We start from the raw sequence: 18,409 nt of genomic DNA, 5'->3' as shown, positions 1-18,409 counted from the left end.
TTTTTGTTTATCGCTAAGGTACTCTTCTAGCAAAATTATGAAACTATTATTTTCACATTCCTTATAGATTCCACAACATGTCGTCTTTTTTAATACTATCTGCTTATTCATAAAATATCATAAAGATGTTCGTAAAAGGCATTTCACCCTCCTTATCCCCGATGTCCCTTTTGAAAGAAATATTCACGTACGAATACCGTTGCACTGTAATAAATAGTCCCGAATGTTTCATCACGCTATTTTCGTCCACGTCAAATTTTTGACGTGCTTGGGGCATTCGATACATGCAGGTATATCGTAGTTTGTAATTATGTGCTGTTTGTCAAACACGCGTGTATGTACGTTCGTTTGAAATCCGGCATGGTAGCAATATTTAAATGCATTCGATACCTCGACAAACCGGATACAGGGACACTCGAATACGACATAGAGTAGTGGAAGTGTTTGCGATATTTGTGAGGAAATTGGTAACTCGAATAACCTCGTTCCAAAATATTCAAAAGAGCTCTGAAACGTTCCCTGTCATACTACAGCTGCCGCAGCAAATATTTCAATTCTAGTTTTCTTTGTTGCGATATTTGTGTCGTATCCGTTATACGATACGGATGGATGTACCATTGTACGTGCAATGCGCGGCGTATTTCGTATTTACGTTCTATTCATTTGTCCATTAAAAGAAAAGGATTTCTATCATTTTTATTTGTACGGAAAAAGTCGGTGGGGTGGGGGGATGAAGGAAAATTTAACGCTCGGAAAAATGGTGCTTCGGGGACGCAGACAACAGGGTGGCTAAACGGTTTCTCACGCCGCTGTCGTAAAATAGAGAAATCATCGTAAAAGTGGTTGTTACTCGCTGCCCTCCTTTCCCAGCTCTGCCCGGAGGTTTGGATGGGGCGAAGAGGAGGACGAGGATGGGGGAAAAGGAGGGGGAGGATGACGATGATGGGGAGGATGGATGGGGGGGAAAAAAAGAGGAAGAGAATCAAAGGGAACGGGTGAGAGAGAAAGAGGTGTCTGTAGGGGTGGAAAATTTGATTACTAAATAATTTGTACGACGTGCTAGTAAATCCAGGCCGCAGTTGGCGTGCTCTAAGAATATCAATGAGGACTAAGCGATTTTCCGCTCGCTCGGCTTCGGCCCGGTCGCCGAGGGCTGCGCGGACGGCCGTCATACGTGCTTATTGTAAACCCCGTTGTATTTACGTCGATTTTATAACGAATACTACCTTTTCTTTTTTTTTCACACCCGCATGCCGTGCACTCTACGGATAGATCATCTATGTCATATTTTTTGGTCATATTATTCGGAGAAATCACGCCTCCTAATGTCGCATCCTCGTGTGGATCATTCAGGAGTCTTGCAAAACGATGCCTCCTGGAATCGCGGTGAAAAAACCTACGTGGTTGCGAATGGGTGATGAATTCGAGCATAATTGCAGAGGATTCGTGAGAAATTAACCTTTAGCCGGTATCTTGGAGTCGTTAGTGATCTACGAATTTTTAAACTTTAGCTAGCACCTTGGGATCCATTAAAATTGTTGTTGTGGCCTTTTTTATATATTGTAAAATACACTTGAGTGAATACCCGAAAAAAAAGCAATTTTCGGTCGGGGTATTTAACGACCCCGAGGTGCCAGCATCGTTATACCAGGTAAAGGTGCCAGCTGAAAGTTAAAATTGGATAATATAAGATATATAGAGAAGCGAGTGTACCTACCGCTAGTCATAGATCGAAGTGCGGATCGTTTAAACTAACTTGGGACGTCAATACGTCCGTCGTCACAATTTGTCCGGTACAATTTATTTAGAGAGTGGCAGACGTCGGACACGCGTGAATGTCGATCACCCTGTGGTTGGGTGCATCGCACACCGGCTGTATCAGCTGAAAACATACCTACATACGTATACCTCCATGGTATCTCGGCAGGACGCAGGTACAGTCGGCGTATAATGTTTGATGTTTTAACGAGTATTTTTCAACAATTCTGTTCCACTGTCATACGTCAGTGCTGCCGGCGGTTCTGCCGTTTCGCATCAAACGGTCATCGTACCCATATACGTATGTACATAACTTCAGATCCTTTTCCGGAAGATCGCGTTGCGATGGGTATAATGACGGGCGAATAGACGTCACACGATTGCGAATATATAGAAACCATGGAGGGTAGTGGTAACGAGAAGCATCTTATAATACGGATTTTCGACTAGAAAAGTGTTCACCAAAAAGCGATAAATAGTGCATGGAGACTACTCAAGGCGCAGGAACTCAAATGGGCAAATTGACAAAAGTTGTTACAGTAATCGTACACATTAGGCTTATTTTTAGTACCTACTACTAGCGTTGCTAGTGTTCGTTTTGCACCGGAGTGTCATTGGTTGCAGGAATGCCCAAGATCGACTAATCGATGACCTTGCAATGTGATTCGTAGAAAGTTTTCACTGCCACCTTATATTTCCTCCACTGTTTTCGGTGCATACGGAACACCAGTGCCATCTTATTTCAGGCAGCTATTCGTATAGGTACATGGAATTCCTGCTCCTTACGTAGTCTCCGTGAAATAGTGGTTCAATAAGTCACCAGAATGGCGTTAATAAGCAACAAGGCTTCAGTATGATTGGCGCTTTGTGGAACTTTTGCTACAGCAACCTCATCTCAATTGTACTCTATTTTATGGACACGTTCTGTACACGGAGACAGTCCTCCTTACCTCTATCCTCTATAACATACGGAAATAAAAATATTGTAGATGTTAAATCTCCTGTGGTGAACATGTGGATAGCACTTTTTTGGAGTTCAATCTACAGCAATTGTGGCAAGATTTACAAATCCGATTACGAGAGTTACAGCACGCTTAGGTAGGTCTACCACAATCGATGCAGATTTGACTGCAAAAAAGTGCTGTCCATATATTCACCACAGGAGATGTAAAGCTACATAAAATTTTTTTCGGTGTAGGAACCCAATTATAACTCCGCCGTCTCTCTTCGCGTATCCCTGCAAAGGCTGGATACTCATCCGGCATACTTATACTAATGACCGACCGAGATTCGGTTTCGGTTTCAGTTTCGGCCAGTTTCGGCCAAAAAATCTAGTTTCGGTCTTAGTTTCGGTTTCGGCCAAAGTATAGCCGAAACTCGAGTGTTCGTGAATTTTCGTGCGTCGTTCGGTAAACTTCGCAGCTAACTCGTGCTTGCTCGCCACTGTCCATTTAATCGTGAGTTGAGGTTATGTTTTGCGAATGAGTGATTTGGTAAGTATTTATTTTGTTTTTATTAGTACTTCGTTTTATTTTCATTAAATTATCTAAACTTCTTGTTATTGAACATTATTTTGTTGAGTTTTATTTCTAAACGACAAATGAAAGTGGTTATATTGGATTTCGTTTTACTTGGATTCGCAGGTTTATTTAATATATGTAACTGTTGGTGAATTACGTGCTATATCCTTATCTTAACAATGTTTCCCAAACAAACGATTAAGTAAATGCTATGATTAATTTATTATATTGTGTGATCTTTATTTACTTAATAATTTTGGTTGGCTATGACGGAATAGGAGAATATAGCTCGCAAGAATTATCTAGTCAATCATCTCGACTCATTCTTTTCCTTTTACCGCTCTTTTTTTTTTTATATGAAAATATCGTACGATTTAATCGGACTTGGGAGAACCAATAATAGTAAAAAAAAAAACAATTTTCCCATATTCATCAAATGGGAAAAGTTCAATGCCGTTGAGCTACCTCTAAATATTTTTTGACAGCGCTTCCCTTGCGCGAGGATTTGTTTTTAGATGCGAGCTAAAGACTTTTCGGGTGATGAGCAAAAAAAAAAAAAATATCGCCCTAAAATGACACACCCTAATATATATAACACTTTTTCTTATGTGTTAATAAATGTTAAAAAAACAATAAATTTCAGTAAATAATCGTAATTTTAAATGTTTTAATATGTTTCGGTTTCGGTTTCGGTTTCGGGTGAAAAATCAGTTTCGGTCGGACATGAACTTATACATCCTCCGAGTGTGAACCGAATTGAACCGCATCAAAACGCCTGCGCAGTATAGTCATACTATGGCAAGCAATACAACTCCACCCGTGTACGACAACCTGCCACACGGTATACAGTAACCGAAAGACTGGGAACATTTTTATCGCAACTTGGTAAAGGTCGAGAAAAGCCGGGACCAACTCGGGCTGCAAAGGCGGAGTCTCCGTGCTGAGCAATCTCGCGGTTACGTACCTACCTCTCCGTCGAGACTTGAGAGGCGCCGCGACGCCCGAATACAACAGACTAGAAATAGATCCACCGAAGCTCCGCCTCCGACTAGACGCGTCTTCTCCTCTGAGGAACTTGGAGGAACCTCGGAGGAGGGCGTGGTGCTGTTTCCACCTCGAAGGGAGGAGTCCTTCTCGGCAATCCTCTGAACTCGTCGAACTCTCGGATATTTAGCCGAAAAAAAAGACGCGATTGCACCGCTCCTAGATTCTGTCATTACAGTTGCCAGCTATTTCTGCAATTCAAGCTGCACGAGCTATGCGGAAACTTATTTTTCTTGCCACGATCGACTGGCATACCGTTTAGCCGTGCATCGTTCAACCATATTACATTTATCGATTCATTTGGGGTTGCGTTGACGTTAGATTCAAAAGTTTCACTCACTTTTACCAATTGACGAAGAACACTGTAGGTATGTATGCACTTTTAACCCTACCACAGGTAGACGCGTATGGCAATAGGTATGTGAACGCGTTACCGCCATGTGAGACGACGCTGCGAGAGATTCTGATTCGTGACAGAAATCACTAAATGGTCGTTCGGATGACGGGCTTCGAGGGATGTAGAGGCTGCGGTGTTGTCCAGCTCGCATATTAATATCCGCCGAATCAAACGTCAGGCAAGCATTGTCCCTCGCCTGTCACTGTATCGTGCAGTCCCAGCAACGCTTCAAACCCGTTCATCAAAGTCCTTCCTTACAAAGTTGCAGTTTTTCCGAATCTTCATCTATTCGTTCTCTCCTTTGGAACGTTGATTCGTGAGTTCAACAGCCGCTGCATGGCGTGTCTTCTCTAACGCAGGGACGTGCTCTAAGCTCTCCCTGATTTCCTGCTACTAATGAAGAGGTTTCCACCATGGTCTGATCGTTTCGCAAGGGTTGCTCTTTGGTCGGTTTAACTCGTGAAAGGACCCCGCAGAATCCTTATGGCAATTGGGCTTCCGGTCGAATCGGATGGATCTTCAGTATGTGTAGTACATATCCTCCCGATCAAAAGTTCTCATGGACACAAGTCCCAATAATCAGTAGTTTCCGAGATTAGAGGCTTCGGAAGGGGGGTGGATGGATTTTTTTATATCTATGGATTACGCGATTTTTACGAATTACAAAACTTCAAGGGGGGCTAAAATCAAATATATCACTCAAAAACTGCGCAGCCAATTCGCAGAGACTCTGCAGACGCGTGAAAAACAAGACAAATCGATTATTGCAAGAGCCGGAGGGTCTCATTCTTCGCCCGAAATCTGACGTTGCACATACTTCCGGTATACCAGCGAGTTCATGGATGGAATCAATGCATCGATGGAATCAATCACAGCCTTCTGCCTATCTTTGAGGATCCACCGTGCAATTTTTTGGAGTGACTCGTTTGATTTCAAGTCCCCGTGAAGCTTTATAATTCATGAAAATCAGGAAATCCATAGATATCAAACAATCTGTACACCTCTATTCCGAAGCCTGTATCTCGGAAACTACTGATTTTTCCGATTTGTGACCGTGGCAACTTTTGATCGGGAGGATATGCACTGTAACATACTGAAAATCCAGCCAATTCGACCGGGAGCCTATTTCCATAAGCATTCCATCTGGTCCTTCGTAAAATCTGTCGCCGTTGTCACATTCCGATGGCATGAAATGATCTATAAATTTCGACAATACCGATCACACGTTGCGCGAAACTGAAATGTTCGGGGATGATGAGGGATCGCAGATGGTCAGCGAGTTTGTTATATAAAATTGTCACTCGCCGATCGTAGAGCATGGATACCGTAGCCCTGTGGTTAGGTGGCTAATATTTCTGACCGCAAAACGGCAAAGTTTGAATTGAACTGTCAACATCAGAGAGGTCCAAACCGGGATTCTCGACGGCCAAGCAGCGTTTCGCGGTCGCGAATTTGTAGGTACTTCAGCTGGCTACATCAGTTCTGTATATGTATACGCTGTGGTTCGTGGTTTATTGGCGCGAAAGGAAACACGCGCTCGTCGCCCATGACACGCGTGTACGGCAAGTAGGCACCTTCAACGCACGCGGCAATTTTGTCAGACTCTTCCTGCTGTTTTCTTTCTTCCAATTTTGACGTTGAAAAAACCTTGCCAATGTCAAGTCCTGAACGTATACGGATTCGCGCCCGTGGTGACCGATTCTCCGAACTTCCTCGTCCTCGGCTCCTCGACATCTCATTTCACCCTTGACCCGTTATTACGCCAAATGCATTTCTCGCCCGGGTCGTAAGCGTCGGCAGAAAGATTGTAAATCAACTCGGAGCTTAAGCTTTATCATTACCATGAGTTACGCGATATTGTCCCGCAGGACTAAAGGACATCTTTGACACTCAACGTGAAGTAAGTCTCTGACGTTGAAGCTAAGGAGACGTCGTTCATCTCAACCATCCCTCTTGCCCACCACACGTACCGCCGTTTATACGTTGATAATAAAAAAAACTGTCCATGCAGTGCTTGAGTTCAAACATTGAGATACATCTTTCTTCTATACCAATTCTCATCCTTCGTGAGAATTGGTTTCCATGAACTGCGCAAATACGATACTCCGGTATTAGGTCAAACTACGCAAGACGTAGAATATACATAACGTTGGGGGCGTGTTCGCTTTAACGACGTAGATATTTGACAATATTCCGTGAGTCGTTCCGTGGCTCCCGTTCGTTTGCCCACGTTTCTTGCCCATGGAAATGTATGTACATACGTATACCGGGATATATAGCGCGCATATTCGTACGTCCATTCGGTGTGTAATATGTTATATACATGTATACCAAGGTATAAACATACAGAGCGATTTGCCGTAAAAACATCGCTGAGCCTATGGCCCTGCGAAGGTATTATTAGAGGCTCAAAATAAGATTGCTCGGTTGACTCCCCTCGGACCCTACGCGGTTTTATCAGACACTCGCGCTTACGACTCTGCAGTGCCACGTTGAATGAGACTACGAGAGACGAGTAGATAGGTGGATAGGTGGATGGAGTGTAAGAGGGCGAGGAAAGACCCTCATCCTGTGCAGAGTTATGCCGGACAAACCACGACATCTTTGAAAAAGATTCCTCTGCTTCAAGTATCATCCGAGGTTCACTGCAGATGCCTTTAGTGGAAGAATTTCGCCGTTTAATGCACCATCGAAAAACCATTCTACACGTGTCATTACACCGATCAAGACGAATTTTGACTCTGGGTTCTCGATGTCTAATTTTGATTTCTTTTACGTAATTGATAGATGAAAAATATTTTTATCAGATAAAGTTTGTTTTTGTAGAAACCAGAACGATATTTCGGATTTAAGGAAAACTGACTCATTTTCTCAAACGTTTATTGTAAATAGAAACAAAACAAACTTCAGTTTTGCATTCAAATGACTTTTATTCGAAAATAGTAATTAATAATAAACGACAAATGTAAAATAATAGATAAAGAAAGTTTAAAAATGAATATTTTTCGTACTTCTTCTATTTTCGTAAGGGCATTCTTGTATCAAACCCCAAACGTAATCTCCCATCACGCTCTCATTGCACTGTCCCTGATAGCGTTAATAACTGTAAAGTCCGTCACATCTTGGTGAAAACGTGTTCCTTTTCCTTACGAATAGGCATCCATATTAGCTATGAATCAAAAACCTTCAAGACTTATTCATCAACGTAAGAAAGACAAAAATAAACTTTATAACTAATAAAGAAAAGTTTTGTTTATTACTCGATGTAGGGAATCAAAATTCATTCATGTCAATCGAAACTCGGAAAAAAACACCATTTTTTTGTTCAATTGTGTTATCAAGGAATGAAATATTTTTTCCGGATTTTTAATTCCATCGGTCGAATCAGTTATTGCGTCAACGATCAATTTTGTCGCAGCAATAATTTTATTTTCGTCATTACTCGGGGTGAAATATTCCGCACCGTTGGTTAAACTACGCACCTATAATCGAGACGTGAAATGACGGACGAGCGTCGCTTTCTCCCTTCGCGTTAGGTACCCACTCCGAACGAAAAGCTAAAAACAAAATACACTCGAGTAAATTCCGTTGGCCCTATGACACGACGTCGTAACAGGCGCCCATAGAGATATTTACAACACCGCAACGTCGACTGACTACGATTCCCCTGTTCGAGGAGTGAGAAATGGCTCTGACGACAATTAACTGAAATCACAGCCAGCCGAAGGTGTTTGTCACTGTCTAACCTTTTATCTCTTTCTATCAGCCTCGGCTTCGGCTTCGCGCTTCGTGGAATACTCCGCGATTTGCGTTGTAGTCGCAACTCGACTACCGTCCCTTCTCTTCGAGATACTTTGCCAGAAGTTCAAATACGCCAAGCTTCGGTTTAATTCTAATCGGTTTAAATCAGCGCCGAATGACGCGATCCTCGTCCTCCAGGGCGATCGTGTGATGCCAGTGGCATTTTGAAATCAAAGCGAAAGAGTTCATCGGTTCTCTCAACCTTGTCGGCACGTCCCTCGGCAGCACTCCACCTTCCCGGCTATTCCCCCCTACCGAGTTAACCCGATTAAGTAATTAGAGGATTTTTAATCTTGTCGCCCTGACCGTTTTCGCGCCGGTCACGATTCCGTTTCAGGGGTTGGGGGGGAGAAAAAAGCATACACTTGTATTACGCTGTGTGAAATTCAATTGCTGATTAAAGAGTTTAGTGCTTTAGGTGCGAGGCCGGCTATGTTAAAGGCGGCAAAAAGAAAGAAAAAAGTTTCGCCTCCCTACCGCCGTCACCGAGCCTGCAGCCGCCTGTCTGGATCAATTAGTTGGGCGAACGTTTCTATCTCAAAATTCCTCGTGCTTCTCGCACCTTTTGACTGCCAACACCGTCGTCTCATCGTCCATTTTCTTTTCTCTTCCGCCTCTACACCTATCCTTTTCTAATTCTAAGCGCGCTTTTCAGGAATTTATCGTCACTTATCACGGCTCATCGCTTTCCGACAATAATCTCCCCGCGTTTCACCGTCGGATTCATTCGTTGCTCGCTTACAAAAAACTGCTACCGCTGCTAAATTAAAAGGTTAAATAGTTTCCTCGTGTCACGAGATTTTGTTGACTTTCCATACGGTTTTCCCCCATATATTGTGTGTCTCGTATCCTCTGGTCTCGATTAGTCTAGGGTTTCGAATGTAACTTGATAGCCTCGATCAGGCTCGCGTAATCTAGCCAAGCGACAAATTAAATTCAGATTTGTCACGAGCGAACAAGTTGCGTTGAGTGACTCGTGCGAATGGAAGATTTTCACAATAAGCCAGTTGACGTTGTCCGCACACCGGTGCCGCAGAGATCAACCTGTAATTGGGCTTGACAAAACTGAATATGGACTTTGCACGTAGGTAAAGTTATATCCATGAAAGAGATATATTACTGCTCAAGTATCTCGATTTGTGTAACCCAACCCACTCTCTCTGGTGAGTTCCATCTGGTTTCCCGCTTCTTAAGCGGTAACCCAACAGTCCCAGTGGCGTAAACCACTTCCAAAAGGGCTCAAAGAGCATCGGGTAACATTCGTACGATGGGAGGCTGCTCCTGTAGACTAAGCGATGCTACGCGGATGACGATGACGATGACGATGACGAGGGTTGTAAGCGCGGCGGTGATTCGAATTGTTGTGACGGCAATTAACTCCTTCCACGGACAATTTTGTACCCACCTTCGTTATACAAACGGGATCCCCTCCCTCTCGGTCTAACTGTAGTTTTCGTCACCGGGTGTTTTTGTTTCATCGTATTTGACAATTATTCGATAATTTATCAATGCGGTCCCGCACAATGGACCGGCTCGAGCCGGGACCTGCGGAGAGAGAGCAAGAAGCTGCAGGATGGCTGCAATATCAAAGTCGTTTTGCCTTGAATCCGCGCGCCTGGTAAACGTTGTTTTAAATCTCAAGATCAGATCTCGCCGTTCCTAAACGCCCTTTGCTATCTTTGGATTCAATCACATCGGCGTACTATGTAACCTCCCTTGGGGGGGGGGGTTCCCAAATCATACCTATTTTTAGGACGTTTTTTTTAAAAAACACTATCACACTTGGAGCAATTTGAATTTGAGGGCTATATTATTTGTAATTTTAAGAGTATGTTAGAATTTATTCATTGAATTCAATAACAAAATGGCGGCATAGCGTATATAAGTATCGAACGACTCCCATCTTGAGGGCTTCTGCGGTGGCTCCTGATATCAGTGTCCAACTTGTACCAGATAGAAACCTTTTTTCGAGTTCAAAATACCTTTTCGGGTTCGAGCACGTAGTTCATATGTTGAAAACATTTTTTTTCAAATATGTACGATTTCGACCAAAAAATTTTGGGATTGCAATTCAAAAATCTAGCCACGGGTTCGAATCGATAGACAAGTTTTACAGATTGTGTCAAAATTTCAAGTCAATCGGATAAAAATTGACCGAGAAATCTGCGCCACCGGATTGAAAACGGGGTCGTTTGCTATTTATACGTGCCATGAAAAATCTAAAATGTGCTTGAAACAATAGGTAATAAAGCCCTCAAACTCAAATTGCTCCAAGTGTTTTTACTTTCTTTAAGAAAAAACTCCTGAAAATAGGTACGATCTTAGACCATTCAAGCTGTAGGCCCCACCCCCCTTAGCTCATTATCGCGAAACTGTTGACAAGGATTCCTGTTTATTGATCATCATCGGTATCGCCAATGTTTATTAATCGGACAAGGATTAATAGTTTTCTGTGCCACAATATCAGAATTCCCCGAACGCCCAGTGTCGGAGCTTCGCATAATACTGGATCTGTTTGCGGTGTGAAAGTGTGGTTATTTCGTAGCACGGGGAGTCGTCGGTGTTTGGCGGGGTAGCATAGCTTCCAGGAGTTGAAACTGATTCAGCGAATAACCAAGCGATTGTACGAACAAAACTATCTCATTGTGTGTTAATTCCTTCGACTGGTCGTCGGCTGTTGGGCCTTCTAGAACCTTGCACGATGGGACTCACTATCTGTCTCGCGAAGACTCTCGGGGGAAGAAGAAGCCTCTCATGCTATACTCTCGTTTGAAAGTCTGCACACAGCGCACCTCCTCTTATGGGAAGTTAGTCTTATACCCCCCCCCCCCACACACACACACACACATGCACACGTGCGCGCACTTTTATTCCGCCCGCAGCGGCGGCATCATAATATATTACTTACCCGAGTTACATTGTGTTCCACACTCCACAAAGACGCGAATCTGTCTTGAAATGTAAATTCAAGATCACTCGATTGTACCTGTCCTGCAATAGGCGCTCTGAAATTGTAGATGGGGTATTCTTTATTCGCTCGTTCACCGCGATTAAACGTCCTGGAGCAATTCTAGACAAAATGCATGTCAAGTAGAACACGTGTAAGTTTCTGCGAATATACCTGGATTCAGCAAACTCCCGTTAATACGCCGAGCCGTAGTTGCGACGTATGGTTTACGAGGAATCGCGATGATAATGATGGGTTATGAAAATTGTTCGAAATTACAAAAAAATTTGAGACGCAATTTTCAGCAGCTTAGCGCTAGAAAAAGTATCCCGAGTTTCCCCCGTGCCAATTCCCTGGCAGGCGAGGCGAGGTGGAAGAGGGCACATATTGGATCATATCGTATCTTCTCACACCCCATGAATTATGCATCTCAGATCCCGAATACCCTCTTTACTCCCCCTTACCGCGATTTGCTCTCGCCGACAACGAGCATCGGAACGAACACCGTGCTATATAGACACTGAGTAATACTCTGGCCAGTCTCGTTCAAAATCTCTTCGTAATTAAAGGTGCCATATATTTTACTTTAAGCAAGGTTGTCGGCTGTGCAGGGTTCCTATCAAGACCTGATCGTTTATCACGTCGCTAAGGATTATAAAATACACGTTTAAATTACTTTGGCTATAACCGAAGAGCGACTTTTGAACGTATAAGCGTAAACCGAACGTCTCAGTTGATATACATATAAATAAAAGAAAACATGAATAGGATTGAATAATCTTTGCATTGTTAGCGACTGGGATTATTTTTTAAATTTCAACCGCCGTTTCATCGTCAACGATGATTTTGTACTCGTGCTGCGTGCCGTGAGAAAATAAAAACAATCCGAAAATCCGATAGGGTCCGAAACGTTTGCTGCAGCGTAAGTGAGAAAAGTAAATATACGCGAGTACTTTTTCATCCCATACCTACCCAACGCTTCGGGGGACCAGGCTTCAAGCCGACGAGATAAATCTTGGATTACCCGAGCAGGGTTCGCTCCTTCTTAGCAACACGCGCTTAGCACCGTCTTACAATACCTACTATAATACTACGACACTTTCGAACTTCCCTCTGTCCGCTCTCGAATACCGACTGTGCAAACTCACCCGGATAGTCTTGTGCAGCTTGTCGCCGAAAGCTGCTCATCGGTAGAAACCCCCACCCCCCAACACAGGCGGACTAAAACTGTCAGAGATTCTTAATTTCTAAAGTCGGTGGGTCAATTGGTCCCGCAGGTGAGAATGACGAGAATAACGGCGTAGAATTTGAAAAAAGGAATAAACGTCGTCGCGAGACGGTTGGCAGGTAGGGGGATCCGACGTAGCGGAGCGGAACCATGGAAGGGCCCTCTTAAATTAATTACAGGGAAAATATCCTGGTATCAAGGATCCCTCCTCGCAGCGAAGGTCCTTGAGGAGGCGGCTACACCGGGCTCAGCGAAGTGTTTAACAGGCGGGATTCCTCGTTAGGTAAAAATTCGCTGAGAAAAATTCCTTCGCGTATCCAGCTGAGGGTGAGATTTAAGCAGTCTGGATCCTCGAATTCGTGGTCCACGGGTAGCAGCTAGGAGGCGTAATCTCGGCCTGTCTCGTTCCGGCATCATTCCTTCTCCGCAATATACCCCGGACCACTTCCAGTCACCCTAAATCTCCCCGACGACCTGGAATAAAAATCTGTTTCTTTATAAATGATTTCCCCGAGCGTCAAGCGGATACGGTGTTCCAACTTTGGTCCGGTTCGACAAACCGACAGGAACGATACTCGTGGCTTATCGTAGATACACCGAAGGAACCAACGTCCCTACACGTCACCTAGCACCAACGAGCCGGGCTTTGAACGTAATGCCCATTGTAATCCCATAAGTAGCATAAGTCCCAATGACTCGATGGAATAATTCTGATAGCTTTTACCTTTCTCGGTTTACTCACTCTTCTCGCGTATTATAACCTAGAGCTGTAAGTCCTACTACGTAGGTAGATATGGTAATAGCTAAGGTACCTTTCGTTTCGCAAGGAATGTTAATATCCTCACCGTGGTATCTACCAGGGAAACTCATTTGACTAGGGTGTATGAACAATCTATCCGACAATCCTCCTTCGATTTTCGTTGCTGCGTCTGTGTGAGATGAACATGATTTCAGGACACGCGGTTTACCCTGAACACTGATTAAATGTAGAGTACAGATGGTATCGCTTACTTAATTGCATCGAATTTACGCCAAGGCACGCGACTCTGATGTTCTCACGATGGAACAATGAAGACATTCATTCTTGAATCCACATCGAATCTGGAACGTTGTAGTCTCAGATATTTCGCCCCGTTCCCGCGACCAATGGTCAAGGAATGTACATTTTATGCAAAGAGGGAAACAGAAATTGCCTCATTTCTACTCTGGAATTGGCTTTGAGAACTCTTGAAACATTCGAATTAACTGGATCTAATATAATCGAGCAAACTTTCACCCATGCGCCCGAAATCGGTTGCAGCTTTCCAACGCGTTTTGTCATCGAACTTGTCATTCTGTGTATAGTTCACATCGAAATACCAGTCAGCAGATTGGGTTGCAGTCAAACTGCGCGCGTCGTAGTGGGAAGCCTTGTAAAATCTTTGCAAATTCAGGATGCCCGGGCCGCTAAACCACACGTGACGTTCAAGGGCACCCCGACCAATAATGCACGAACAATACCTGGAGGCGATATTTGGTGTAGATGGCTACTCTGTATGAAATATCAACCACCGTGAAACATGAACGGCCTGAGAAACTTCAACTTCTTCGTACCATCATGTTGTATCCGATATTGCTAATAGCGTCGTTTCTTCTTTTTTTTTCTTCATTGTCATTGTTTCCTTCGTATGCCATGACGATTCTGTTTTTGATAGCTGTTTCTTCATTATTCATATCCCGTGTTATATTTGTTTTTAACATTTCTGTAGCGACACTAGAGCTTCTATCAATTAAGGATGTATTGGCGGCTATGCATTCTGAATCAAGAGTGAGTCTCGTCGACGATATTGAATAGTTCACGATAAGATAAATATCTGAAATACATAGCCACTACATTAAGCGACGGTCACTACCAAGTTGGTGGAGATTTTACTTTGGTGTCTGCAGATTTTTTTTTTCACCCCGCCCAGGATTCTTCTGTTTTACAAAGCGTAACATGCAAATGATACATAAAATACAGGTAACGCGTAGACTGACTTTTATAGATTGAAAAATTAAAGTCTGTCTTCTGGCGAAATTTAACTTACGTTTCTACTTCAAATATTTGAGTGGCAGTAATGCAGCTGGTCAAATTTCACCGCAATCTTCTACACGAATTCTTCCGTACGATTATTATACCTCGTACACACAAGAAAGTTTGACCCGTAAATTCTCATGTAGGTGTAGGATGGCAGAATCTCACGCTGAGTATCGATGCGGCTAACTCGATGCAATCCAACCCACTCGCCCGAAGATCTCCCTCCCTCCCTCCCTCCCTCGCCATCTCTTCAAGCCTTTCTTTACTTCCCTCCTGCCGCACTTCAAGTATGCCCACAAGATTCTCTCACGAGGGACACAAGTGGCCTGCCCGCCGCGCCGTGTCCTTATACCTCGGATTACTTACGAACGTTATAAGGTGTAAACAAAACCGCGGAGCGATATTGGGAATTTAATTTCGTACCGGCATCGTACAAATCCCAAAGTTTTTGTCAAAATACCGCGAAGAATATCATCGCAGACCGAAAGCCAAAGGGGAAAAGATCATGCGGAAGGGCAGGGGAAGGGGAAAGGGGGGGGGGGGGGGAGCTAAGAGGCTCGCCAGTAGCAGCGGAACTTCCATCATGAATTATTCAGAGTGTCGCGATCTGGTCGGCTTGGTTGACTGTGGATCGTTTCCATGGACGGATGGTCTGACGGTTTTCTCTTTCCACTCAATCGATGGAGTTGGATTTTTATATTATTTCTATTTTTTGTTACCCTTCTATACCCGCTGTTCTTATTCGCTCGCCTCGACGGAGAACTGAACTTCAGATTAAGATCACAGCGGCAACTGTCAAGCAACGCGGACGCTGCCTTTTAGGGGTGCCTACCGGTTCTTTTTTCCTTTATTTTCTTCTTCAAATTCTTATCTCGTTCATTCATGCATTGATGCGACGTATTGCGAGAATGCGATTAAATTCTTTGACGCTTGGTGAATCGGACGGGGGTTAGGAGAGAAAAGGCGAATGTTCTCAACGAGAAATTTGTCAGAATGAAAGAATATTTGCAGTTTTCTGCAGTGCCATTTTTTTTTTTTTCGCAACTATCGGGCAGTTTGGCCGATATCCCGATTGAATAATCTCGATGAAGAGCGAAAGCGCGTAACGCATGTAAGAAATATGCCGGAAAATATTTTGGCGAGAATTTTAAAATTCCACTTTGACGACGGTGGCGTATTTGCAGCTCCCTTATAAGTCGGCAATGAAACGCCTTCCCATCTTCCTCAGCACCTTTTGAGGTTCTTTTCTTCTCCCCAAAGACCTAATTGTATCGGACGTCTTAATCAGCGTGTAAGCTTAAGCTAGTAAACGAAAGCGCCTTATGCTCTGCATTTCAAAGGGCACAATTTAAAAGTATGTTAAACCTCCGTGCCTCTGGCATCCTCCGACATCCTCCGCTGCATCCACCTACCGTAATATCCGCATCCTGGAACTAGGATCTATACGAAGTTATACGTATATTTATTCGTTTCATCTCTACACGCCGCGTTTTTGAATTGGAATATTGTAGCAGCGTGGCCATTTTGTTTTTTCGTAAAGCGATATTGAAGACAAGTCGATTCCCATATTGGAATAAACCGGTGCATAAGGCACGTGCGCTTATTCGATGAAAAGTAATATTCAACAAGCGATTACAGGCCAGGAAAATCAAGGGCCACGGTAAGGGCGAACTTCTGTAGTTACCCAGCGAATATGAGTCGTGATATGTGAGCGAGATTAGAATCTAACCCGGCAGGGTGGTACGTTGGAACGCGTGTGGGGTGAGTAGCTCAGTCTCGGCCCATTAAACCGTCGATTATTCCTGGATAAAGGTTTATCTTTGTACCTACTGCTGTTCAAAATTAAAGGGTGGGGGGTACGGCTTGGACGATCTAAAATCGTACGTATTTTTACGAGTTTTTTCTTTTAAAGAAAATGAAAACACTTGGAGCAATTTGAGTTTGAGGGCTTTATTATCTATAGTTTCAAGCACATTTTAGATTTTTCTCATCGAAAGTAATAATAAAATGGCGGCATGGCGCGTATAAGTAACGAACGACCACGTTTTCGATCCGGTGGCGCAGATTCCACGATCAATTTTTATCCGCGATCGACTTGAAATTTTGTCACAATCTTTGAAACTTGTTGATAGTTTCGAGCTAGTGGCCATATTTGTAAAAAAATTTATTTCAACATTCGAGCCACGAGCTCGAACTTGAAAAGATGTTTTTAATTCAACAAATTTTATCTATCTATTATATACAAGTTGGACAGTGATGTCGGGAGATGCGCCACCGCAGAAGCCCTCGACTTCGGAGCCGTTCGTTACTTATGTGCGCCATGCCGCCATTTTGTTGTTAATTTAAATGAAAAAATTCTAAAAAGTTCTTGAAACTATAAATAACGAAGCCCTCAGACTCAAGTTGCTCCAAGTGTTTTCATTTTCTTCAAAAAAAGGTCCCAAAAATAAGTATGATTTTACACCACCCGAGCTATACCCCCCCCCCCTTAAATGAAAGAGTTTTTGAATTTCGAGTCTGAAAACGCGTCCCGTACTCGGTACGCCTACCAGTGAACACAACGCGCAACAATATCTAAGAAAACAGGACAGCTACCCGTACCTGGCCCTGTTTATATATTTGTTTTTCTTTCATTTCGGTTTGTGGACGTCGCTGCTCGTCCGATCAGTCGAGTTATTCGGCCGCTCCGGCGTGCATCGGCGTCTTCTGGCTTCCGTTGCTCAACTGACGAATGCAAAGCTAGAAAGAAAAGAATACCGTTTCCGAGCTTGGCGATCGTGGTGTGTGATCGAGTGAGGTATCAGAAATGAAGCTCGTTCCCGTTATTAGTGTTACCTACTGCTTGTTTGAAAATTAGTCAAGAATGATGTTGTGTCATGGGGTGATGTGTTTTTAGTGGGGCCCGTGTTCGGGGGTCGCTGCGGTGCGGAGGCCCTTGGATTAGGTTTTGGATTATCACTCGGCCCAACCTACAGGTTCGCTCTTCCTCCGGGACTTGCTGCCAAGACCACTAGATGCCTTGTTTTCGATCAAGGTAGGCTTTAACACGGCATATTACAACACCCAGCATAACGTGTTCCAATTACTTGTTCCCACATTTCTATTGTCAATCACCCCAAACCCGAATCTCAGTCGGTTTTAAAACTTGTCAAAATAAAAAGCCCAACGATCGTTGATTGTTCTATCCACCCTGCATCCCATTTCGCGACATTCCGGTACAATGCCAACAAAAGAGGATCACCGTCGTCTTCGGAAGCTCAAATCAGCTATAATTTCATTTTGCTGTTTTTTTTTTTTTTCTTCTCATCATTCCTTCCTCATCCTTCTGCATGCGTGCTGCGCTATTGTACAGTATGTTGAATAACGTCTAGTAGAAGAGAGGACCAGAGTCCCGGGTTAGCGGCTCGGTCTGCGTCAATGGCTGATGAAATAATTGAGGCAAAAGTGACAGAGCGTATACACGTAGGGTGGAACTTCCCAGGACGACGTGTACGTGTCCTGGTTGCGACGAGTATCCCGGGGAGCGCGACCCTCCCGGTTACACAGCTTACCAATTAATTCCTATATCACTTGGCGAGGCCCGGTTTGACGGTAAGCGAAACCGACGTCTCGGACAGCCAGTCGCGTTCTTAGCTGAAGTGCTTTCAGGAGGTGGAGG

The 18,409-nt window shown here is 43.7% G+C and overlaps 1 protein-coding gene across 10 annotated transcripts in view; it reads left to right on the top strand.

Annotated features, from left to right (window-relative positions):
* The window catches only part of LOC124183618 (E3 ubiquitin-protein ligase Rnf220-like), an 81,699-nt gene that overhangs the window by 6,124 nt on the left and 57,166 nt on the right, over positions 1-18,409 (top strand). For 9 of the 10 annotated variants that reach the window (XR_006871015.1, XM_046572317.1, XM_046572313.1 and 6 more), the window contains one exon: positions 17,648-17,785. The exons of the other annotated variant lie outside the window; for it this stretch is intronic. Coding sequence is in view for 8 of the 9 variants with exons in the window: in XM_046572317.1 (XP_046428273.1) it covers positions 17,648-17,785 (138 nt within the window). In the remaining variant the exon portion in view is untranslated. The remainder of the gene's footprint in view (positions 1-17,647; positions 17,786-18,409) is intronic. 10 annotated transcript variants of the gene reach the window in all.

This window comes from Neodiprion fabricii, chromosome 5 (genome assembly GCF_021155785.1).
Source record: "Neodiprion fabricii isolate iyNeoFabr1 chromosome 5, iyNeoFabr1.1, whole genome shotgun sequence".
In the NCBI taxonomy this organism is placed as follows: Eukaryota; Metazoa; Arthropoda; class Insecta; order Hymenoptera; family Diprionidae; genus Neodiprion; species Neodiprion fabricii.
This window is presented reverse-complemented; position numbering and strand designations above follow the sequence as displayed.